Below are 25402 nucleotides of genomic sequence, written 5' to 3' on the forward strand. Positions count from 1 at the left end.
TGGTGCTATATTAATAATGGAAGTGCAGAAGAGGAATTTCTTGGAACTCATGTCCTAGACATACTATATATAATATTTTCTGGTTTTTGGTTTCTCCCATCAGGATGGAGGAAGCCTTGTAGGAGAAGTAAATGAAGATGGGGAGATGACTGGAGAGAAGATAGCCTATGTGTACCCTGATGAGAGGACCGCACTGTATGGGAAATTTATTGATGGAGAGATGATAGAAGGCAAACTGGCCACCCTTATGTCCACTGAAGAAGGGAGGCCTCACTTTGAGCTGATGCCTGGAAGTAAGTTGAATCTGCTTCAGATGGGTTGCTCCAATTCCAAAGCAGGTTGTTAGGGCTGATTTGAGAGAAGCTTCTTTTCTTTTCCTTTCTGTGTAGTTCTCTTTAATCATGTATTAGTCAGGTTTTATTGTATAACAGACACTGCACCTCCCTAGTGGCTTACAACAGCAACCACAGCTCTGCCGAGCAGCTGTACTCCAGCTGGCTGAGGCTGGGCTTAGGGGGCCAGGCCAGACTTGAGGCTTCTGGTCAGGTTTGAGTCAGCTCTCTGTCTTAATTCTGGGACCTAATCTGAAGGGACAATGGCAATGTGGGGCAAGATTTTCCCACAGTGGATCACAGAAGTGTCAGAGCATAAGCAGATACCTGTGATGCCTTTTGAAACCTCACCTTGGAACTGACATGGTGGCACTTTCACCCACTTTTCACTGATCAAGTCACATGGCCAAGCCAGACATCGGTGAGACAGGGAAATTACACCATGCACATTAGTGGGAGATACCGAAAAGTCATGTGACAAAGGGCCTAGGTATATAATTCTCATATAGTGAGGGAATAAAGAAATGACAGCAGTAATTCAATTGATTTCAAACGGTTCTCTCTCCAAAAAACTGCACTATGATAATAAAGAACCAAATCAAGTAGATCTCTAAACTGTAAAGTTGATTGAGCCTGAGCTGTGACTGGAAAATATAAATGCATATTGGCATCTCGAGCCCGACATCTTGCATGGAGCACGTGTATGAGTGAACCCAATGGAATCCATATTTGAAAAAAGTATTATTTTCCTTTTAGAAGTACACATGTCACACTAAACATTTTTTCTGAGCATAAAATTACTAAGTGTAGAAAATCTGGGCCGGGCGCGGTGGCTCAAGCCTGTAATCCCAGCACTTTGGGAGGCGGAGACGGGCGGATCACGAGGTCAGGAGATCGAGACCATCCTGGCTAACATGGTGAAACCCCGTGTCTACTAAAAAATACAAAAAACTAGCCAGGCGAGGTGGCGGGCGCCTGTAGTCCCAGCTACTCAGGAGGCTGAGGCAGGAGAATGGCATAAACCTGGGAGGCGGAGCTTGCAGTGAGCTGAGATCCGGCCACTGCACCCCAGCCTGGGCCACAGAGCGAGACTCCATCTCAAAAAAAAGAAAATCTGGAAAATATACAAAGAAAAATCAAGATTTTGCATTTTGAGTGGCACAGCTTAAGAAAGCTATTGAATTGGTCTGATTCCTTGAAAATAATATATGCATGTATTTCTGATCCAGGTTTGGTTATAGGGAGAAAAAAATAGAAAAGACAATAAATCTAGGCATTAATAGGCTTAAATAGTATTTAGTTATTTGGGATCTGAAGAAGAATCTCCAAAGGAAGCTTGTCCAAAAGTGAAAAATTTAGCATTTATATTTAGGTCCAATTTGGGTTGCTTTAAATGTCTTTTTTGTTTTTTTAAGTTAAAAATGGAGACAGTCTAAATGCAATGTGGGATTCTGGATTGGATCCTGGAAGAGAAAAAGGACGTTAGTGGAAAAACTGGTGAAATCTAAATAAAGTCTAGAGTTTAGTACATAGTAATGTATCTGTGTTGGTTTCTTAATTTTGACAAATGTACCATGTACTGTAAGAAGTTAACATTAGGAGGAACAGTGAGGATGCTCTGTGCTTTCTTTGCAACTTTTCTATATACAGTCATGGGCCCATAATAACTGTGGTACCATAAGATTATGCCATATTTTTGTTTTTATTTTCATTTTATTTTTTAAGGGACAGGATTTCACTCTGTTGCCCAGACTGGAGTGGACTGGTGTTATCATAGCCCACCGCAGCCTTGAGCTCCTGGGCTCAAGCAATTCTCCTGCCTCAGCCTCCCCAGTAGCGAAGACTACAGGCATGCACTACAACGCCCAGCTAAATATTTTTAATTTTTTTGTAGAAACAGGGTATTGCTGTATTGCTCAGGCTGCTCTCAAAATCCTGGCCTCAAGCGATCTTCCTGCCTCAGACTCTCATAGTGCTGGGATTACAGGCATAAACTACTGCACTCAGCTAAGATTATACCATATTTTTACTGCATCTTTTCTATATATAGATATGTTTAGATACACAAATCCTTCCCATTAGGTTACTGTTGTCTACAGTATTCCCTATAGTAACACGCTGTACAGGTTTGGAGCCTAGGAGCAATAGGCTGTACCATTTATTAATACCTTAGGTTTGTAGTTGGCTATACCATCTAGGTTTGTATGAGTACACTCTCTGATGTTTGCATAATGACCAACTCGCCTCACGACACATTTCTCAGAACGTATCCCCTTCATTAAGTGATGCATGTCATGTATTTGAAATTACTCCAAAATGAAAAGTTTATTTAAAAAAAAAAGGAGGTAGTAATCTTTGAACTACAAACTCTGATATATATGCCCTTGATCTATGTTCTAAAAGGAGACACTGTTATAATATTTAGAAATGAGGAGACTTGAAACAAGGGAGGATCCCAATTGGTGATGCCAATTTTAAAACTTCAGAAGTAGCAGCATTTTTAGTGGCAGGTGCCTGAATTTAAGAATCACCTAATCTGAGACCTAGCTCTAACATTTACTATATTATCCTTGGGCAAGTTATTTATTTTTTCAGAACCTGTTTCCTTATTACCAAATGTGGATATTAGCACCTACCATAAAACACTGTAATGAAAGTTGTTGTTACTACATTCTTCTTGCTATAAATAAGAAACAGTAGGCTGGGCCTGGTAGCTCGCAGCTGTAATCCTAGCACTTTGGGAGGCTGAGCCGGATGGATCATTTGAGCCCAGAAGTTCAAGATCAGCCTGGGCAGCATGGTAAGATCCTGTCTCTACTAAAAAAAATATATATATATATATTAGCTGGGCATGGTGGCATGTGCCCGTAATCTCAGCTACTTGGAAGACAGTGGTGGGAGGATCATCTGAGCTCAGGAAGTCAAGGCTGGAGTGAGCCGAGTGCACTGCACTCCAGCCTGGGCGACAGGAGTGAGACCCTGTCTTAAAAAAAAAAAAAAAAAAAAGTTGAGAGTGAGAATTCTCAAGGGAATTATTATTTTTTTTAGAATTTCTGGTTGCTTTAGCTGGGTGTGGTGGTGCATGCCTGTAGTCCCAGCTACTCAGGAGGCTGAGGCGCAAGAACCGCTTGAACCCAGGAAGTGGAGGTTGCAGTGAACCAAGATAGCACCCCTGCACTCCAGCCTGGGTGACACACAGAGATTCTGTCTCAAAAAAAAAAAAAACACTTCTGGTTGCAAATAAACATTCACTTCAAATTAACTTAAGGCAAAAAAGACAGGGGGAATTTAACAGCAAGATTCTTGCAGACCTCAGGTATTTTGAAATGTTAAATAGTTTGAGCCTCAAAAGGGCCAGGAACCATGGCTGCTCTGGCACTCTGAAGATCCCATGGACAGATCTTTAGTCTAATGTTCTGCCATGTTTGTGTTTCTCCTCTGCCCCTTTCAGTTATAATTATTGACCTGTTGACTAGCCAGTGGGTTAGGGGGTATAGGGTTATGTGACTGTAGGGTCCAATGGTTGGGGAAGGAGAGAAATTAATGCAAATATCTCACGTAAAACACTCCTTGGCCTGTCGCCTCACCAGCTTCTCCCTTTCTCTGTGTGCTTTTGTCACCACAAACTACTTCTAGTTCTCTACGTACTTTCTGTGGAGTTTCTCACCTATGCCACTGGCTGGAATTTCTTCTTACCTGGTCAGCCCTCCTCCATATAGTAACTGCTTTCCTCGGCTAATTCCTGCTCCATCTTTTAAGCTTAACTCACCTTTTATAATGAATGTTTGTCAATTGAATAAATGAATTCTAGTCAAATGGCATAACATTCTCTAGAGGAAAGGAGGGAAAGTAAAGGATGTGCCTGCAGCCTGTGCATGTCTAAGGGAGCAGAAGAAGGGACAGCAGGCATTGGAAGAGATAGTATGCACTCCCTGAAAGCAGCAACAGAGGTTAATCCTTTTTGTATCTACGTAGTCCCTAGTGTTGTACATGTAGTTGGCACTCAGTACATTTGTCATAAAAGTTTTAGTCTAAGGAGCTAGATGAAAGTTCATAGGAGAATTTCCACTCAATAGAACATATATTCCACGCACAATTCTGGCTCTTTTTAAAAAGTGGCGGCTGGGCACAGCAGCTCACGCCTATAATACCCGCACTTTGGGAGGCTGAGCCAGGTGGATCACTAGAGATCAGGAGTTCCAGACCAGCCTGGCCAACAAGGTGAACCCCGTCTCTACTGAAAATACAAAAATTAGCCAGCCAAGCATGGTGACAGGCACCTGTAATCCCAGCTGCTTGGGAGGCTGAGGCAGGAGAATTGCTTGAACCCAGGAGGCGGAGGTTGCAGTGAGCTGAGATCACACCATTGCCCTCCAGCCTGAGTGACAGAGTAAGACTGTCTGAAAAGAAAATAAAAGTGGGGGAGGGTGGTTTAAATTCTTTTCATGGATTGCTTGGTGGTCTGTTACCACTTTGCTCTCAGATCCAATCCATTCGTCATTCTTTCACTGCCTGCTATTATTGCAAGAGGCTGCTGCCCCTTGTGGCCTGCGTTTTTCAGGCTCCTGTGTGTTTGACTTCTGTCTGAGTTTGGCCAAAGGGAGGCCGCTGGCTGGCTGGGGACAAAGCAGGAGAAGGCAGCAGGCAGAAGCCCTCTCTGTGTCAACCAGCATCTCCAGCAGTGGCCCCGTCACCTCCTGATTCCATCTCCCTTGAGGAAGGCCCAGGCTAGTTCCAACTACCCAGCTCCAGAGCTCCAGAAGCACCACTGTGTGCTCTGTCCCTCCCGCCTGCAGCGGCAGCTTCCCGCTCTTGCCAGTGTCTGGGCTCTTCACGGCTCCATCTGTCTTGTCAGCATTCCATCCCCTGTATGACCAATTCCCTGAACTGAATTCTCTTTGAAACACTCAAATGGTCTGTTTCTGTTGCAGACACTGACTGATTTGGATTGGTTTCTGACTTTTAGTTTGAGGTATTCCTTGGGGTTTTGGTGGTACAAAAAAAGCCACTCACAAACAAACAGAAAGAGGACCTAGTGACCATTGGTAACTACTGAAGAACTACTTAATGGGATTATGAGTTTTCCCTTAGTGTGTATAATCATTTGCTTTGCAGGAGTAAGCCCTCTGATTCTAAATCTTGTTTCTTTCCCTATCAACCTTCAGAGCATCTATCTTCAGTGCTCTCTGTGAAGATTCTCTCAGGCTAACCATTCACAGAGAGCCAGTGTTCATTCTCGGGCGGTTGTGTGCCTTGGTTTCTAGACTAAATTACTAACTGGCTTCTGAACCACCATAATAGAAAGGAGATTACTTTGTTAATGCTTTATCAAAAGCAGTGCTGTTCTCCTTAATTCTGGTGAGGCAGAACTTTATTCTTAGTGAAGGAGACAACTGCCAGGGTTCAGTTGTTGGATTCTGTAGACTGTATCTGTAATGAAGAAAACCACCAGAAAAATTTAAAACCATCATCCAATTTGATCTGAGCCAAGAGATCTCAGAATTTCATGACAAAGCGTTTTATTGATTCCCAAGCATCCTTTAAGTCATTTTAATAAGGAAAATTCAAGAGCGAATTGGGATGTTAAGAGATGCATCTGATGACTGTTCATGAAGTCCTGAAGATAAAAGTGAAGAGTAGGCCGGGCGCGGTGGCTCAAGCCTGTAATCCCAGCACTTTGGGAGGCCGAGGCGGGCGGATCACGAGGTCAGGAGATCGAGACCATCCTGGCTGACACGGTGAAACCCCGTCTCTACTAAAAAATACAAAAAACTAGCCGGGCGAGGTGGCGGGCGCCTGTAGTCCCAGCTACTGGGGAGGCTGAGGCAGGAGAATTGCGTGAACCCGGGAGGCGGAGCCTGCAGTGAGCTGAGATCCGGCCACTGCACTCCAGCCTGGGCGGCAGAGCGAGACTCCGTCTCAAAAAAAAAAATAAATAAAAAAAAAAAATAAAAGTGAAGAGTAAATCTAAAATGTATCCACTTAAATTGAAGAACTTCATTCTAGTTGGTATAACTTGATCAAGACTTTTGGTTTTTTAACTCTCCGTTGTCCCATGAATAGAGAGAAGTGTTATAAATGCTCTTCCCTAACTCTGCACCTGTACTGATATTTTTGTTTGCTTTTCAGATTCAGTGTACCACTTTGATAAGTCGACTTCATCTTGCATTTCTACCAATGCTCTTCTTCCAGATCCTTATGAATCAGAAAGGTAATGTCCTCCTTGTGGTTTTAATTGCACTGTTTATGTGAGGTTAAAGAAGCCTAGTGGTAGGAACTTATGCACCTCTGTGACTCTCTGCCCAGGCTAGGTTCCAGCTCAGACCAAGCTCCTCATTAAAGTGTCCTTTTCCTTTGCAAATCCTCAAATAAATATTTCTATATTCTGAGGAACAGTGTTTTTATTCTTATGTAGAATCTGACCCTGTAAGAGAGTTTCCCCACCCATAAATCACAGAACAGCTTGTGTGTCTGTCCTAAAGTATAACCTCCAGGTAGAAAGAGCAGTTGAGGCTGGGCATGGTGGCTTATGCCTGTAATCCCAGCAATTTGGGAGGCCAAGGCAGGCAGATCACTTGAGGTCATGTGTTCAAGATCATCCTGGCCAACATGGTGAAACCCCATCTCCACTAAAAATACAAAAATTAGCCAGGTGTTATGGCGTATGCCTGTAATCCCAGCTACTCAGGAGGCTGAGGCACAAGAATTGCTTCAACCTGGGAGGCAGAGGTTACGGTGAGCCAAGATCATGCCATTGCACTCCAGCCTAGGCAACAGAGCGAGACTCCATTAAAAAAAAAAAAAAAAAAAAAAAAAAAAAGGCAGTTGAGCCAGGCAGCCAGCTATGTCCTGGCCGAGCATCCCGTTCTTACAGTCTGTGCTACAGTCACATGCTGGCCCTCTAGGGGAACATTTCATGCTCTTTAAAGCTCTAGCCTGTGCACACAGGATGCCTCCATTTCATCTTAGTCCAGCTGAGGTGTTCTGGAACACAAGACAGTTTCTTTCTTTCACTAAGAGAAGACAAGAGTGAAACAAAGAAAGTGTAAGAGAGAGGCATAAAAACATTCTAGCTTATAAATGACAAGTTTCTGGTTTGTAAGCCCACCCCCAGAGGGTCACGTCCTGTCGCACTTCATGTCTTATTTATGAGGATGGCTAAACTGTAGCTCTTGAGTCTTGGTGTGGCTTTCTCTGGTACCCTCTCTGGGATTGTTCTTATTCCTTAGCAACAGATCTGTTTATGAGTAAGCGTACTATCTGAAATTGGTTTTCTCTTTGCCTCACTTTTTGTAATCATGGCTTACCTCCCATTGAGTTTCTGTTCCCATCTGAGAAATAGGCCTCTTCCCCCATTCGACTGATAGGGCTGACCCCACAAGGTCACAATGACGAATGGACTCTTTTTTGACATGAGGCTCTGGCCCAGTTACAAAGGGAAGGGTTTAGCTTTTTTGTTAGCTCTGAAACACAAGACCGTAGCCATATGTGTTAGTCTTTTCTGTTATTATTGTTGTGATGAGGCTGCATAATGATGCCCTCAGAACTCTCAGTGGTTTACAGAACCAAACATTTTGTTTTACACTCATAGTTCTGTAGGTTGGCTGAGGTTCAGCCACTTTTGACTGGAATCAGCTAAGCTCAGCTGGCTTAGGCTGGACTCCAGGTTTCAAGTTGGGTTCAAGTCTGTTTCACATGTTTTCTTTACAAGAGAAACAGGGAGCAACAGCCCCCTAGGGCATATTCTTCTAGTGGTGACAGTGAAAAGTCTGGAGGAGGCCATCAGAAATTTGCCCCAGCCCTTCACACCTGAGACCTGCCTGCAGCCACTTCTGCCCATGTTCTACCAGCAAAGCAGATCAGATGGCCAAGTGAGAAGTCAGTATCCTCCACCCACCCTGAGGGAGGCACTACAAGGTCACGTGGCAAAGTGGCAGGATGTATATAATTCTATCACAGGGAAGAAGTAAAGAGTTGAAAGCAATAAATTAGTCTTCCAGTTCATGAATAAGCATGAGCCATGTAACTAAAATTACAGATGATCAGTTCCTGTAGGGTCATTCCATCCCAGTGTCTGATTAAATCCAGTTCCATAATTATGAGTGCTTTTTTCTTTTCTTTTTTTTTTTTTTAAGACAGAGTCTTGCTCTTGTCGCCCAGGCTGGAGTGCAATGACGCAATTTCAGCTCACTGCAATCTCCGCCGCCTGGGTTCAAGCAAGTCTCCTGCCTCAGCCTCCCGAGTAACTGGGATTACAGGCACCCGCCACCATACCCAGCTAATTTTTGTATTTTTAGTAGAGATGGGGTTTCACCATGTTGACCAGGGTGGTCTTGAACTCCTGACCTCAGGTGATCCACCCGCCTCAACCTCCCAAAGTGCTGGTATTACAGGCATGAGCCACCACACCCGACCAGCTGTTTTCTTATAACGGTGGTTGGCAAACTTTTTCTGTAAAGGGCCACATAGTAAATATTTTAGGCTTTGCAAGCCATATAATATCTGTTGCAACTACTCAATTCTGCCTTTGTAGAGCTAAAGCAGTCATAGGCAATACTAAACAAATGGGTGTGGCTGTGTCCAAATAAAACTTTACTTACAAAAATGAGCAGCAGGCAGACTGGACCCTCAGGCCATAGTTAACTGACCCCTGTCATGAACCCTTTTGTTGGGATATGCTTATTGGATATATCTTATTAATTGTCACTGTTTCATATAAAAGATTCATCTTGAGGCTTAACTAAAACAGCCTCCTTTCCCTCCCATCTAACACTGACAAACTTAGATATCGCTTTAATTAACTTTGAAAAAATGCTTACTTGTCCAGTAAGACAGTGAAAATTGTCATTAACTAAAAACATAAATCTTCCAAAAAAATACCTCATATCAAGCACTGAGCATCTTTATGAAAATATAATGATAATTTCTATATTAGAAAGCAAATTTTAAACACCACTCTTAAAAGAGACGTAACTACCATTTGTTTAATTTCCAATGCCAAAATATTGTGGTTTAACTTTTTCTTCCTCCCTCCCTTCTTAGTTGAGTTATGAATTGACATTTTGGATTCAGTAGCCATAATGATATTTTGGCATTTGATGTAAGGAATGACATATTAAACTGAAAAGGTCACTATTCAACTCTTTTTTCAATTTAGGGTTTATGTTGCTGAATCTCTCATTTCCAGTGCTGGAGAAGGACTTTTTTCAAAGGTAGCAGTGGGACCTAATACTGTTATGTCTTTTTATAATGGAGTTCGAATTACACACCAAGAGGTGAGTGGGCGTGACAGTGGAAAATCAACTTTGTTGGTTAAAGGACTTTGCTTCAAACAAAATCTCTTTACCTTAGTACTCACTAGAAAGTTAAAGAAACAGATTGACTTTTTTGTAAAATTGATTGGACATTCTCCTCCTCTTTATTTTAAGCCTTAATATGATTTTTAAAAAGTTCCACAGCTATTTTATAGAGAGTGGGGTGATGCCATCAATAAGACAGTAATTGGTATATTGGACTATACCAATGTCTAAAAAAATTGAGATCCAGTCAGACTCTGTAAATAACTAACTTACGACGTTGGGTGGGGTACTTTATAGGAAGGCCCCCTACATCTTCTTGTGCAAAAGCCATACTATATCCTACATTTTGTCAGCAGGAGTTCTTTTGTCAAAAAAATTAAAAACAAAATGTTAAAGAGTTGAATCACCTCTTGCCTTTAAGATATAATCTTTGATATATTTCAAAGGCTTCATGTATGTTTTCTGTTTTTATTTCTTCACTTTACAACTAACTTCCCTAAGTGTCTGCCTAAGGGCAAAAGTTCAATGTTTTTAGCACAGCTTATGCGCTCCTTCCTTATCTGACTTATACCCATGTATGGGGACCTTAAGCTTATGGCTAATATCCCACATTTATGTTCACCTTTGCATTTATTCCTATGGAACAGTAAGAGGGAAATGCTGTAAAATAATAAAGTTATTACACTTTCAAAGCAGTTGCACAGACAAAAGATGGTGATGTATTCAAACTGCACTGTGGTCTGTCAGACTATGTTCCATGCGAAGGCCAGACTTCTGTCAGCAATCCAGAGAAATTCAGCATACAAAAGGTGACGTTGGGATATTGATATATTATTTACTTACTCATTTTACAGGTAGGGAAATTGAAGCCTAGAGAGATTACACAACTTGCTTAAAGTCAAAAATACAGCAAATAGCAGAGTTCAAGTAGGATTTCAAACTGCAGAATCTGGCTTTGTGCTGAACCTCACTATGTTCTATTGTATAAATGAATGTGACACCCTTCTTGCCCTAATGAAATTTAGATTCTGTTGGGGAGATAAGAAAAATACACAACTAATGGCAGCATAAGGTAGATGGTACCAGGTGCCATATATCGGTATCACATGACTGGTTTTGGACTATTAAGATCCATGAGGCAGAACCTACAAAGAACTCAAACAAATTTACAAGAAAAAAACGAACAACCCCATCAAAAAGTGGGCAAAGGATATGAACAGACATTTCTCAAAAGAAGACATTCATACAGCCAACAGACACATGAAAAAATGCTCATCATCACTGGCCATCAGAGAAATGCAAATCAAAACCACAATGAGATACCATCTCACACCAGTTAGAATGGCGATCATTAAAAAGTCAGGAAACAACAGGTGCTGGAGAGGATGTGGAGAAATAGGAACACTTTTACACTGTTGGTAGGATTGTAAACTAGTTCAACCATTATGGAAAACAGTATGGCGATTCCTCAAGGATCTAGAACTAGATGTACCATATGACCCAGCCATCCCATTACTGGGTATATACCCAAAGGATTATAAATCATGCTGCTATAAAGACACATGCACACGTATGTTTATTGCGGCACTATTCACAATAGCAAAGACTTGGAATCAACCCAAATGTCCATCAGTGACAGACTGGATTAAGAAAATGTGGCAAATATACACCATGGAATACTATGCAGCCATAAAAAAGGAGTTTGTGTCCTTTGTAGGGACATGGATGCAGCTGGAAACCATAATTCTTAGCAAACTATCACAAGAACAGAAAACCAAACACCGCATGTTCTCACTCATAGGTGGGAACTGAACAATGAGATCACTTGGACTCGGGAAGGGGAACATCACACACCAGGGCCTATCATGGGGAGGGGGGAGGGGGGAGGGATTTCATTGGGAGTTATACCTGATGTAAATGACGAGTTGATGGGTGCTGACGAGTTGATGGGTGCAGCACACCAACATGGCACAAGTATACATATGTAACAAACCTGCACATTGTGCACATGTACCCTAGAACTTAAAGTATTAAAAAAAAAAAAAATCCATGAGGCTTTTTTTCTGCTTTTGATCACTGCTGTATCCCCTGCACCTAGAACAGTGCCTGGCACATGGTACCGCTTAGTAAACATCAGTTGAGGGACTATCACATATAAACAAAAGCACAATTACAATTTAGCAGTGGGGGAAATGGTATACCTTGAGAGTTAACAGTTTTGTATGAAAATGTCGTCGTGTTGGCTTCAAAAGGCTGGACTGCTGTCATCGCCAGCTCCTGGGGTGAGTTGGTCAGGAGTGGTTTGGAGAAGAGAAGCCTGATGGTTACACTGTTAGTAACCCCTGTTGTAGATAAGAAGGCATGCTGGTAATCGATGGCTGCCTGCTGGTCAGAGTGATTTCCCACCTGTAACAAAGGTAGAGGACTTGCCTAGAGTACATTCTTGCATCCCTTACATTTCTGGTTCCATTTGTGTTCTTACTTTGTTTTTTTCTTTTGCCTCCTCTTCTTTATCCAATTCAAGTTATCTAGTTATATTTTATGTATATTCATCAGGGACTTTAAATCCTTTTTTTTCATATGGAACAAGGAAAAATGAACAAACAGTAAGTCGAGCTGCATGGCACTGACCACACATGTCATTTGCACTCTCAGTGTGTGGAGAGATGCCTTGTTTTGTTTTGTTTTATTTCATTTTGTAGTGCTCAAATCTTGAAGTTTTGGCTGAGTGTGGTGGCTCACACCTGTAATTCCAACACTTTGGGAGGCCGAGGTGGGCAGATCACCTGAGGTCAGGAGTTTGAGACCAGCCTGGCCAACATGGTGAAACCCCATCTCTACAAAAAATACAAAAACTAGCTAGGTGTGGTGGTGCACACCTGTAATTCCAGCTACTCAGGAGGCTGAGGCATGAGAATCGCTTGAATCTGGGAGGCAGAGGTTGTGGTTAGCCCAGATCATGCCACTGCACTCCAGCCTAGGTGATGGAGTGAGACCCTGTCTCAAAAACAAAAATAATAAGATAAATGAGTTAATATCTCTGATGTCCTTTGAACTGTGGGGAGAAAGGTCCTCTCTAAGGCTCGCTTTTTTGTTTTCTGCAGGTTGACAGCAGGGACTGGGCCCTTAATGGGAACACCCTCTCCCTTGATGAAGAAACGGTCATTGATGTGCCTGAGCCCTATAACCATGTATCCAAGTACTGTGCCTCCTTGGGACACAAGGCAAATCACTCCTTCACTCCAAACTGCATCTACGACATGTAAGTATCACTCCGAGCTGCTGGGGCGGATCTGTGCCTCAGGGCCCTGAGACTGAGGAGGACAGTAAAAGGTGTTATTCTGCCTCAGATAAAGGCTGCTTCATCCGAATGACCATGGGTCCTCCGCCATCGGCCTCAGGGTTATGACTTGAAACTCAAAATATAAACAGCCTCACTCTGTGGCTTTGCAATCTAAGAAATGGAAAGTGCTTTGAAGAGGAGAAATGATATGGAAATAGTGTACCATACCGAGGGGCTGCTGTTTTATAGCTGCTCTTTTTGTCCTTCAGTTTTCTCATTCTGGACAATTAAAGATAGTGTTATTTGAAATAATAGTAAAAATTGAAATTACTCTGCACAGTGGAGAAGATGAGGAAGCCCCCCTTTTTTTTTTTTAGATGGATTTGCCCTCTTGATGCCCAGGCTGGAGTGCAATGGCGAGATCTCGGCTCACTGCAACCTCCGCCTCCCGGGTTCAAGCGATTCTCCTGCCTCAGCCTCCCAAGTAGCTGGGATTACAAGCATGCACCACCACGCCCAGCTAATTTTTTTTGTATTTTTAGTAGAGGTGGGGTTTCACCATGTCAGTCAGGCTGGTCTTGAACTTCTGACCTCAGGTGATCCACCTGCCTCGGCCTCCCAAAGTGTTGGGATTACAGGTGTGAGCCACTGCGCCTGGCCAGGAGCCCTTTTATGACGTGAAAGGAAGAAGGAAAATAAAGTCCTAAGCCTAGGGCATGACGTGTCAGTGTTGGAAAAGACCTATAAAATCAGAGTCCCTATTATTTGCTAATAAAAAGGAATGAAGTACTGACATATGCTACAACATGGATGAGAATTGTAGACACTATGCTAAGTGAAAGAATATATGACTCCATTTATATGAAATGTCCAAAATGTAGGAAATCCATAGAGATAGATAGTAGATTAGTGGTTCCCTAGGGCTGGGGACGGGGGATGGGGAGTGTGTGCTAATGGGTATGGGATCTCATTGTGGTCTCATTTTGGGGTGATTAAAATGTTCTAAGGTGGGTGTTCTAAAATTAGATGATGGTGATGGTTGCAGAATTTCGTGTGTATTTGTGATATTCAGTTGTTGAAAGGCCACTGAATTATCTACTTCAAAAGGTAAATATATAAAATGAGTACATATATTTATACTCTGTGTATAAAATACAAATAATCCTCTTAGAGTTTGAGCCTTCTCTTCCATCTGCTCATTGAACCTCTTCTTGGAAACCTCCATTGGTGTGGAGCTTACATTATCCACAAAGGTTCAGAGAAATATACAAATGAAATAGACATTACAAAATTAGCTTCTGGGCTCCGATGACTAGAAAGTTCTTTTTTTTTTTGAGACGGAGTCTCGCTCAGTCTCCTAAGCTGGAGTACAACGGCGAGATATTGGCTCACTGCAACCTCTGCCCCCCAGGTTCAAGCAATTCTCCCACCTCAGCTTCCCAAAATAGCTGGGATTACAGGCACCTGCCATCATGCCTGGCTAATTGTATTTTTGTAGAGATGGGGTTTCACCATGTTGGCCAGTCGGGTCTTGAACTCCTGACCTCAGGTGATCTGCCTTGGCCTCCCAAAGTGCTAGGATTACAGGTGTGAGCCACCACCCCTGGCCTAGAAAGTTCTTTATAATGAGCCCAAATGAGTTTCCCTGTAATATTCAGCCCTTGGCCCTAATTGTCTCCCTTTTTTCCTGTGTCCCATGTCAGCCTCTCTTTTACATGGTAGCCCTACATACACTTTAGTAGTTTTTATATGACCCCTGAACATGTTCTTCCCGAAGCCAAACATCTCTGACTGTTCTCTAGAGGATATAATTGGGATTCTTTGTACCATCATCATTGCTCTCCTTAGCTTGGTGTGAGAATGCCAGTTATTCTTAGGAGCCGGTGAGCTTCCTGCAACCTTTTCTTTTCAGTTATAACTTGCAGTCCCTCAGTCATCTTGCTTGTTAGCATAAGCAGAATCAGATCATGTGCATTTAATCTGTAGGAAAATTGCCAGGATTTGGAGGTTCGTCAAGAATGTCCCTTCCTGCATCCTTGAAATGGCTTAAAAATTTTCCTGGCAATGACTTGCTCTCTTTGGCAGCCCATAACAAGCACTGAAGCTACTACTTCTGTTTAAAGGACGGGTAGAAATGGCAAAGGACATGTGTCATGTGAAATGAAACTGACACTGTGATTAACTCCAAGGCTTTCGTGGCCAGGGTGAATTAGGCCAAAGCGTCATTCCAAGCTGCACACAGCTTAACAACAACCCTTTAAAGGGGTGGTAACAAACAATTATAAATGCTACTTAAGACTACTCCTTTAAAACAAACCAGGTTTTTTATTTCATTGCAAGGACATGATTTTTCTCACCAAAAGGAAGAGAGCACAGGAGACGAGAAGGTTTCATTTGTACAAAACCCAAGTCCCTGTACTCTGCCAGTTTTCATTTTGTTTATTGTTGTTTGTTTGTTTGTTTGCAAGCCCAGGGTGATCAAATCTTAGTTATTTGGGGTAATGAGAAGACTACTTGAATAATAACCAGATATGAAATTCAGATACCAATTAATGGTATTCATTTGTTTCAAAAATCATTGGTATTGATATGTACCTTTTTTTTTTTTTTTTTTTTTGAGATGGAGTTTCACTCTTGTTGCCCAGGTTGGAGGTACAATGGTGCGATCTCAGCTCACTGTAACCTCTACCTCCCAGGTTCAAGTGGTTATCCTGCCTCAGCCTACCAAGTAGCTGGGATTACAGGCATGCACCACCACACCTGGCTAATTTTTGTATTTTTAGTAGAGACAGGTTTTTGCCATGTTGGTAAGGGTGGTCTCAAACTCCTGAACTCAGGTGATTCACCTGCCTTGGCCTCCCAAAGTGCTGGGATTACAGGTGTGAGCCACCATGCCTGGCCCTGATATGTACATTTTAACATAAACAAAACATTTTCATAAGCTTTTTTAACTGCAGTCTAGTACAAAATGCCAAATGGACAAATAGATAAGAGCTGCTTTTCTAGACAAACTGTAGACAAGTGGCTAAGCCACTTGGCACAAAGGTTTGGTTTGACTGCTAATCGTGTAGCTCACATTTATAGACCACTCACTCCGGGCTGGTGCTGTGCTAGATGCTCTTCATGCATTGTCTCATTCAGTCCTCCTAGTAACTCAGTGAGGCCACTACTATCACCATCGAGATCACAGACAGGAAAAGCAGGTCGCCAAGGCAGAGCAGTTAAGGCTCTTAACCACTGTGCCTTCGGGTCGTCTTCAACAATCAACACCTGAAATTGAATTCTTTCTTTTCAGTCTGTCAGTTATCTACACTCTGAAAATGATGATGACAATGAGCAGGAAAATGAAAATAAAAGAGGATTATAAAAGAAGCTTTAGGCCTGGAAATTCAACACAGGGTCTGTTTTTGGTTTTTTGCAGTGTACCAGAGGTTAACCAACCTGTATTTCAGGAACTTTTTTTTTAGTAAAATATGTTAATTTACTTTAATTTTTTTTTCCGAGACGGGGTCTCTGTCATCCAGGTTGGAGTGCAGTGGCATAATGTCAGCTCACTGCAACCTCTGCCTCCCAGGCTCAAGCGATCATCCTACCTCAGCCTCCCAAGTAGCTGGTACCAACAGGTGCGTGCCACCACCCCTGGCTAGTTTTTTTTATTTTTGGGAGAGGTGGGGTTTCGCCATGTTGCCCAGGCTGGTCTCGAACTCCCGAGCTCAGGTGATCTACCCACCTCAGCCTCCCAAAGTAGTGGGATTACAGGCATGGGTCACTGCACCCAGCCAAGTGAAATATTTTAATTTAAGCAAAGAGTCGTGCTTTTCATAAGGAATTCCTGAATCCACAGTCTAGGCATCTCCTTTGGGGTGGAGTACAGGCTGATAATTCTGTTCACATGTGTGTTCACAGATGCATGCTCACAGACAGGCAGTAACCAATATTAGTTGAATCCTACTTTGTGCCAGGCACTGTATAAGGTGCTTTCTATATGTGACCCCATTTTGTCATGACAAAGACCCTATGGGATAACTATTACTAGTATTATCATGATTTTACAGATGAGGAAAGTGAGATCCAGAGATATGAGGTGGACTTTCCAAGAGGACGCAGTAAAACTGTGTTGAATCAGGACTCACACCAAAGTCTTCTGATACCAAGTGTCCTTTCCACGAAACATGATATGATACCCAAGTAGGGTGGACATAGAGGCCCCTTTGATGTGAGATAAAGGTTGTTCCTTTTTAACTCCACATAAAAGAAGTCCCGAAGCTACAGACATGCCCATTCCTCCACCATTGATAGAAGGAACCAGCCAACTACTTACTATCATGCCCCAAGCACCAATCTTTTTTTTTGAGACAAAGTCTCACTCTGTCACCCAGGCTGGAGTACAGTAGAGCAATCTCAACTCACTGCAATCTCCACCTCTTGGGTCCAAGCGATTCTTGTGCCTCAGCCTCCCGAGTAGCTGGGGTTACAGGTGTGCGCCACCACACTCAGCTAATTTTTGTATTTTTAGTAGAGACAGGGTTTCACCGTGTTGACCAGGCTGGTCTCAAACTCGTGACCTCAAGTGACTCACCCACCTCGGCCTCCCAAAGTGCTGGGATTACAGACTTGAGCCACCACGTCCGGCTGCCAAGCACCAATCTAATTTAGGACCTGGAACCTTCTCCTTTGCTGTCTCACCAACCCTTTGTTCAAAATACGACAATAAACTGGGCGCAGTGCTCACACCTGTAATCCCAGCATTTTAGGAGGCCAAGGTGGGCCAATCGCTTGAGGCCAGGAGTTTGAGACCAGCCTGGCCAACATGGCAAAACCCTATCTGTACTAAAAATACAAAAAATCAGCTGGGCATGGCAGCGCACACCTGTAATCCCAGCTGCTCGGGAGGCTCAGACATGACAATTGCTGGAACCTGGAAGGTGGAGGTTGCAGTGAGCCGAGATCATGCCACTGTACTCCAGCCTGGGCAACAGAGCAAGACTCTGTCTCAAAAAAAAAAAAAAAAAAAAAAAGACTATAAATGAATGAGATTGATTTGACCAGACGCATATAAAAATAAAGCTGATTTCTTCCTGGTCATGCCTTACATATATCCATTTCAGCAGCTGTTAGGTGAGCTAAGTCTATTTATTGCTTATTTATCTGCCTGTTCTGCAGGGAGCTGTGCAGATGAACAGGGTTGGGAGCCTTTGGCAAATGAACATAGCCATAGTGTTAACCTCGTTTCTGGTCCCAAGAGGACTTGTTGTAGGAAGGAGATACTGCTCCCTTTATAGGATGCTCCACAGGGAAATACTAAATAAGCAGGTTGGCAGGGAGGTCTAGACTTCCCTCTTGGGAAGAAATCTTCATCTACTTTCATGCTAGAAAATAATATTTCCTCTCTATGTATAGGGTGGAAAACAGAGTTTTTGCCTTTGAAAATCCACAGGGCTCTTTCTTACAACTCCAAAAGCACTCTGGTGAAGCCTTCTCCCTGAGATACAGCCAGGTAATCTGATGCTGCTGGCCAGACAAGCTCAAATGCTGGCGGGCTGCACTGGATCTGATTTCTCATTAGTGACAGATTTTTGTTGTTGATCATGATTGTTGGTTTATAAATGCAAGGTGCCAAATATGCTTTAAAAAACAGAGCAGTGCTTTTCAGACTTTAATATACCAGTGGATCACCTGGGGGTGTCGCTAAAATACAGATTCCAATCCAGCAGGTCTGGGATGGGGCCGAGATGCTTCATGTCTAATAAGCTCTCGGGTGAAACTGATGCTGGGTGACCACACTTTGGGTACCTACCAGGCGTGCCCAGGGAAGAGTGCCTGGGGGTGATTCCTCTATCAGCCCCTCCCTAGTCTTTGCTTCCAACCTCCTAGTCTGGCCCGGGAATGACTGTGTGCATCTTGATGTTTAGGTTTGTCCACCCCCGTTTTGGGCCCATCAAATGCATCCGCACCCTGAGAGCAGTGGAGGCCGATGAAGAGCTCACCGTTGCCTATGGCTATGACCACAGCCCCCCCGGGAAGAGTGGGCCTGAAGCCCCTGAGTGGTACCAGGTGGAGCTGAAGGCCTTCCAGGCCACCCAGCAAAAGTGAAAGGCCTGGCTTTGGGGTTCAGAGACCTGGAATAGAAACTTGGATCTATGCACTACGTTTATCCGACAATGGGACAACCAGGGACTGCTCATGCTGTGACGTCACATCCTCTCACCATGTGTTAGCAACGACTTTCTCGCATACTAACTAGGTTTGACTGTATTACTCATACCAGATTTAAAATTAGCTAGCCTTGCAACAACGTCCTACTGAGAGGTATTGTCAAGCATTTGACATAAGACAGCGTGATGTTCTTTGGTGGTTCAAGTCTAAATCTGTACCACATTCAGAGATGCCAAATGATTAGACTGAAACAGGGAAATGGGGTTTTTCAGTCATTTTTAGTCAGTGGTTTTTCCATAGTGCTTTTTTTCCTATGGCCAGTGCAAATTGTGTTACCACACTTGCATATGTGCCATATTGAGGGTTGACAATTACTACATGTTTATTCTCTAAATGTAGTATAATTTGCCTTTTAACCTTTGATCTGTATCTTGCAATAGAATGGCTTTGTTTTTTTCCTAGTGAATAGAAGCCCACTTCTAAAGTCATTTCACCCCTCAGTCCTATTCTCTTTCTTAGATATCCTTTACAAGAGAAAACTTCCAAATGGATTTTTGCATCAATAGCAGTGTGTAGGTCTCTCTGGTTCTTTCTATATCATCATTTTATTATTATGTCCTAATATAAAGTACTGGCTCATAGGGCCAGGGTATTATTATAGAATATTATTCTCGCATGTAAACAAAGATATCTTTGCTTTAAGATGTGAGAAGAAATGAATTTACTTTGTTTGCATTAAGTTATGGAAGAGTTGTAATATATACTTTAAGAAAGAAGAGAAGAAAATTAGTATTTCTAAGCAGTAACTGTGGCAATTTTGCAATATTTTCAATAGTGCTAGTAAGTTTTTTCTCCTTGAGTACACATTAAATGTACATAACATAGTGCAGTCAGGCTTGTGACACAGTGCATTGAATTCAAAAGTCAAATAGCAAATTTGAATTCTAACAGAATTCAAAAAGCAATTTTTTTAGTCAGTACTACTAAGGCAGACATACTGATTACTAGGTACAAATCAAACCTTGATGCTAAAACTCTTCATCATTGTAATTTCAAAGCACTTACCTGCTTCAAAACATTGTAAACTAAGACTGAACACCTGTATAGTTTAAAAGCAACACTATCAATAGCATTTCAGCCATTTTGCCAGCCATGTGTAATCACAACAGCAGAAATAAGGAGAAAACCCCTGTTTTTTAGTTTAGCTAATTAGATCTGTAACTTCACTGGGATTGCTCTGAATGAATTCTGAGAGTTTTGTTTTTTATACGCACCCTTACCACATGCCATAGCTATGTCTCTTTTAGACACCTCGATGTGGTGGCTGGAAGAACTGGAGAGCAGCTGTTGTGCTGATCTGCAGCTGTCAGCTGTGGTTCCTGTCACCTGAGTCAGTTTGGTCTGGAAAGCTAAGGCCTTCCAAGCTATAGCGGAGAGTGAGCTCCAGCTGATGAGAGAAGGCTTGCAGTGGGAGAAGAGTGAAGACATAGGCAGAAGGAGGTTTGCTCTTTCTTGTCAGTTGCACATAGCTTTATGAAGACTACAACAAAAGTGCTTGATCCCAGGCTGCTCATGACTTTCAGTTCAGGTGGCCCCTGGGCACATTGACAGAGTTGCCCTTCCCTTCTTTGCAAGGCCAAGCTTCCTAGAGCACCCAGTTGCATACTTTGCAGCTAGGGGGCAGTGGTTTCAGGGAGATCCAGTTGGATCCCTGCTTGAAAGCTTAAGCCGATGGTTCACCCATGAGAGGAAGTTGTTGGTGCTTCCAGAAAGATTGCCCACCAAAGGAATTGAATACAGTTTTTAGATTTAAAGGCACCAGGATAGGGTCACTTTTATTCTGTAGAAAGAGACCGTTTTATACACTGTGACAGATGGGCCAGGGCCTCTGGACTTGCATTCTGATAGGTGCTTTAATTTAAATGTGTCCCAAAGGGAGTGACTGTCTTCAGGAGAAAGATGGTTTGCATTAAGCTCACTCAGGTGAGTTGTGCAGCCGGGTCAGGGAATGAGGTCAGGGAGAGGATAGTGCTGGTCATGCCCCCGATGCAGCCATGCTCTGAATGATTTCATTCCTGAGAGTGATCGCATTCTGGTCCTGGCTGCAGTGGGGTACAATTTACATCCTAAGGGGCTACTCTATCCCATTCAAATGGTATTTTTTTTCAAAATTGGATAAAAGGAATTGAAGAGTTGAATGTAGTGATTAGTCCGCTAATCATTTCTTCAGATGAGATATTGAATGGTAACACTCTGAGCTTAAAACTCAGCAGTGTGTCTGTGACCTCCACGCAAATCAGAGGAAGCAATGCGCCCTCGCTGAGCCTCACTGTGTCTTCCTCCCAACTCTCTTCATACTCTCTGTGTCTTCCAGCTCTTCCTTCTCCTGCTCTTTCCTCTTCTCTCTGCATATGTGAGAACACCTGGATGTCCTGTGTAACAGCAGCCCCATCTGCCCTCTCCTGTTCCCTGTTCCAAGTCCTCTGCACTGTCCTCTCTTGAGTCTCTCTGGCTCTGTGCATGTCCTCGGGTCCTTCCCCGTCTGGCTTTCCCTCTGTGTGTCCCTCTCTGTTTGCTTATGTCTCTGGCTCTGTCTCTCCCACCCCTCCCCTCACACACACACATACTCCCAAATATAAGGCTCTGTCACAGGTTGGAATCAGAGTGGGGCTTGAGATTCACTGAGTTCTGTAGGTAGAGAAAGAAGTCAAGAGAGTGGAGGTTCTATAAGGAATTAACAGCTGAGGACGGAAGGGTTTGTTTCTTGTTTGAACCTAAGTGCAAGTGGAAAAGAATACTCAGAATGTATTTTTCTACTTTACATCTGCTGGGGAAGGAAATATGTCAGGAAGCCGCCGCATCTGGTCATTTCATCAGCATTAGAATCACAGCAGACGTGGAAGATTCCATGTGGTGGGGAATAAAGAAATGACTTTATGCTCTCCTAAAAAGCAGCGGGAGCCTGTGTGTGTGTGACACTGTAATCTCAAGCAGATTCACTCAGAGCTGTCTCAGTCCAACTCCTGCATGACCAGATCTTCCCTTAGCATCTTTTCTGTGATGAAATATTATCTTGTGTTAGAGTTAGGAATAGGAACTAACCTGTAGGAGCATGTCCCCAAATGGACATTTGAATGGACTAACAAAAACAACTGGAAAGATTGAATTTCCGACACAAAGGAATGATGAGATCAAAAAGAAAGCAGTGAGGAGTTCTTGAGTCTTGTAGTACCTATTCTTATTTTAACTTGCTTCATCCTTGATCTATCCGAGACACTAAGAAGGAAATTAGTTTTCCAAGAGCTCTTTGAACCTGTCTAGGACTGTAGTTAAACCTATTTGCCCTATGGGGGTTCTTCACACTTGAAAAACTATTTCCTTATCACCAACAACCCACCCGGAAAGGCCAATGAGGCCAAATGTAACCATTTTTAACATTTAAATAGAACTATTAAAATTGCATTAATTGTGAACAGTGAATTAAAGGGTTGTCTTCTCCGGGAGACAGTATGTGGCACTTTTAGTAAATTTCGTTTAATATATAAAAATTTAAATCACTCACTGCAACATGCATTTAAAATCTTCCGAGAAGGTAGAGGTATCGTTTTTTCCCTTTTGTTTTGTTTTAAAACAGTTGCCTCAAGCTTCTGTCTTAAGAGTAGTGACTTAGAATCCAGACATCTTTTGTTTTAGAAAAACAAGCAAAACTATGTTGCAAGACTGACAGTTGTAATGTTTATTTGCCACAGATCAAAGGTTCACAAAGTATATCAAATCTACATCTACTTGGGGTACCTTGATAGATTATTACTATTTTTCTTTTATCTTTCCCTTCAGGAATTTGGAACCTCGGTGTCACTTTTTTTAATTTCAAAAATACTAAATTGTAATAGTTTTCTTTTGCCAAATGTGTGCATACATATTCAAAGCAATGAAACTATTTCAAGCCATACAACCACAGGGGTGGGAACCCTTTTCACAAATTTTAATGTGTTTGTATGTAAATAGATGTTTGTATGAAATATTTTCATGATAGAATGAATATATTTAAATGAAGTTGAATTATTCCAGTGCTACTTAAACACATTACAAAAATTTTGGTGAGAATTATCTGAGTCTATTGAGATGTAATGCAGATCAATTTTGATTTTTAAAAATCAAAAGCCTACAATAACTCTGACTCTCAGCAACTTCCTCGGCGTTGTTGCACCTGACGTGGAGAGAGCTCGTAGGCTTCCCCAGTGCCTCAGCCGCTTCCTGGTGGAAGTTAGGTGCTAATGGAGGTGTGTTCACCTTTTAGTGATATCACTGCAGGCCTTTGAGGGGCCTGAGAGTGAATCAGAGGCATTAGAGACACCGGTGCAGTTATCTGGAGCACAATTTCTTTGCAGGGCAGCAGAATCAGAAGCCAGACTTGGCCATGTGAACCTCGAAACTGGGTTTCCCGGCCGCCATCAACCGTCACCCTTACTGCCTAGTCACACACGTCAGGGAGGCTGCCCTCAGTGGAGTTGGGGTTCAGACCCCAGGGTGGGACTTCACAGTTTTGCCAGCAATCTCTACCTTCTGACTTCCGCCTCGCAGAGAGGAAGGAGAAGGGAGCATCTGGCAAGGGGCCCATTTCTCAGCACAGTACATTTCCTGTCTCAGCTCTGGAAGACTATGCACCCAAGCACCAAACTTCCAACCAGAGAGAGAGACGTCCTCCGATAACAAAAATCCTTGCTTCCTCTGTCTGTGACTTTACACACAGTTGTTCAAAGTTGTTAAATATCAAGACCAATCACATACCTAGGACATACCTCCCAACTCTCCTGACTCTTTTGTTATTGAAAAAACAAACAAACAAAAACTCCTTTATGATGATATTCAACTTGAGTGGGTATTTTTTTTCCCACTTTGGTCCTGGATATAATGAAATGATACATATTAGGATAAATTTTCACTGTGTATAGTAGCAATATGAACACACATGCCAATGTATCAACATATCTACTTGGTTACATTTTGGGTTACGATAATTAACCTTGATTCATGTATTGGGAAGCTACAGGGACTACGTAATGCCTGCTTATCACATAGGAAAATTATGTCCATAATTCTGAGCTCCCTTCTTCAAAAGTTTCCTCCTGGGTTTTCTATGTTCTCTCTTTATCCTGAAATACATTTATTAGGTTGTGAGGTATGTTTAAGGAGTAGAAGCCGGGGGTATGCTTTCGGCATTTATTGCAACCAAAAGTTAACCCCATCACAGTTAACGAGCATCTTTGGTCTCTTGTGGAATTTGAACTAAATCTATGAGCCTTATTCAATATCTATAATTCTATGATTTTTTTTAATTATGGGAAATTAATGAAAGATGTTTACATGAGTAATGTTTGCCCTTACTGTGTTATGAATGAGTTTTTTGTAGTGTGTCTGGGTGCATGATGCAAGAGAGTAGGAAAAATGTTTCTGAAACAAAACTTGACAAATATTTGTAATGAAAGTAAATTTAAAGATTGCTATAATTGCGCTATAGAAACAATGCAAGTATTAAACAAAATATACAATCATCTGTCGCTGTCTTCCTTTGATCATCTAGGTTAGAAAAGCAATAATGGTTTTCTTATAATGTGTCTACCTGTATATTTAAATTACTAAGTGAACTTTACATTTTAAGTTGTTTTAAAATATTATTAGCCATTTATCATTTTCAGAGCATTCTAGTAAGAGCTGAGGATGAGTCGGAAAAGTTTGGAGCTTGCTGTGTATTTGATATGATTCCACATACACCCATAAATCCAGAAGGATTAGCCACACCAACAGAAAGTGTCGGATTGAATACATACATGGTAAGGGTCTGGAATGCGAATGAGATGATCAGAGCAAATAGCTGAAAGACAGGAAATTCAATTCACGATTTAAAGAAAATATAAAAATTTTGTTAGATGTTGTGGTAGATTTTAGCAGTCTGAGGATGAGTCTGAGCTGAGAACCCTGGCAATCCCTTATTCTGGCCCTAATCACAGTCAACATTTCCTCTTTTTTTTTTTTTTTTTTTTGTAATCTGAGATGAAGTCTCACTCTCACCCAGGCTGGAGTGCAGTGGTGCAATCTTGGCTCACTGCAACCTCCACCTCTGGGATTCAAGGGATATTCCTGCCTCAGCCTCCCAAGTAGCTGGGATTACAGGCACATACCACCACACCCAGCTCATTTTTGTATTTTTAGTAAAGACAGGGTTTCACCATGTTGGCCAGTCTGGTCTCGAACTCCTGACCTCAAGTGATCCGCCTGCCTCAGCCTCCCAAAGTGCTGGAGTTACAGGCATGAGTCACCGCGCCCGGCCA

At 42.4% G+C, this 25402-nt stretch overlaps 1 protein-coding gene across 3 annotated transcripts in view; it reads left to right on the forward strand.

Moving 5' to 3' along the window:
* Positions 1–24625, forward strand: part of LOC105493270 (SET domain containing 7, histone lysine methyltransferase) — a 52396-nt gene extending 27771 nt beyond the window's left edge. Inside the window, exons 4-10 of one of the 3 annotated variants that reach the window (XR_011620959.1) lie at positions 104–293; positions 6462–6543; positions 9490–9607; positions 12736–12893; positions 16210–16537; positions 18315–18411; positions 18827–18961. Coding sequence is in view for 1 of the 3 variants with exons in the window: in XM_011760792.3 (XP_011759094.1) it covers positions 104–293; positions 6462–6543; positions 9490–9607; positions 12736–12893; positions 18827–19007 (729 nt within the window). In the remaining 2 variants the exon portion in view is untranslated. Of the gene's footprint in view, positions 1–103; positions 294–6461; positions 6544–9489; positions 9608–12735; positions 12894–16209; positions 16538–18314; positions 18412–18826 lie in introns of all 3 variants that reach the window. The other 2 variants (XR_011620960.1, XM_011760792.3) reach the window with 2 other exon arrangements.
* Positions 24626–25402: the final 777 nt, after the last annotated feature.

Source organism: Macaca nemestrina, chromosome 3 (assembly GCF_043159975.1).
Source record: "Macaca nemestrina isolate mMacNem1 chromosome 3, mMacNem.hap1, whole genome shotgun sequence".
Taxonomy (NCBI): domain Eukaryota; kingdom Metazoa; phylum Chordata; class Mammalia; order Primates; family Cercopithecidae; genus Macaca; species Macaca nemestrina.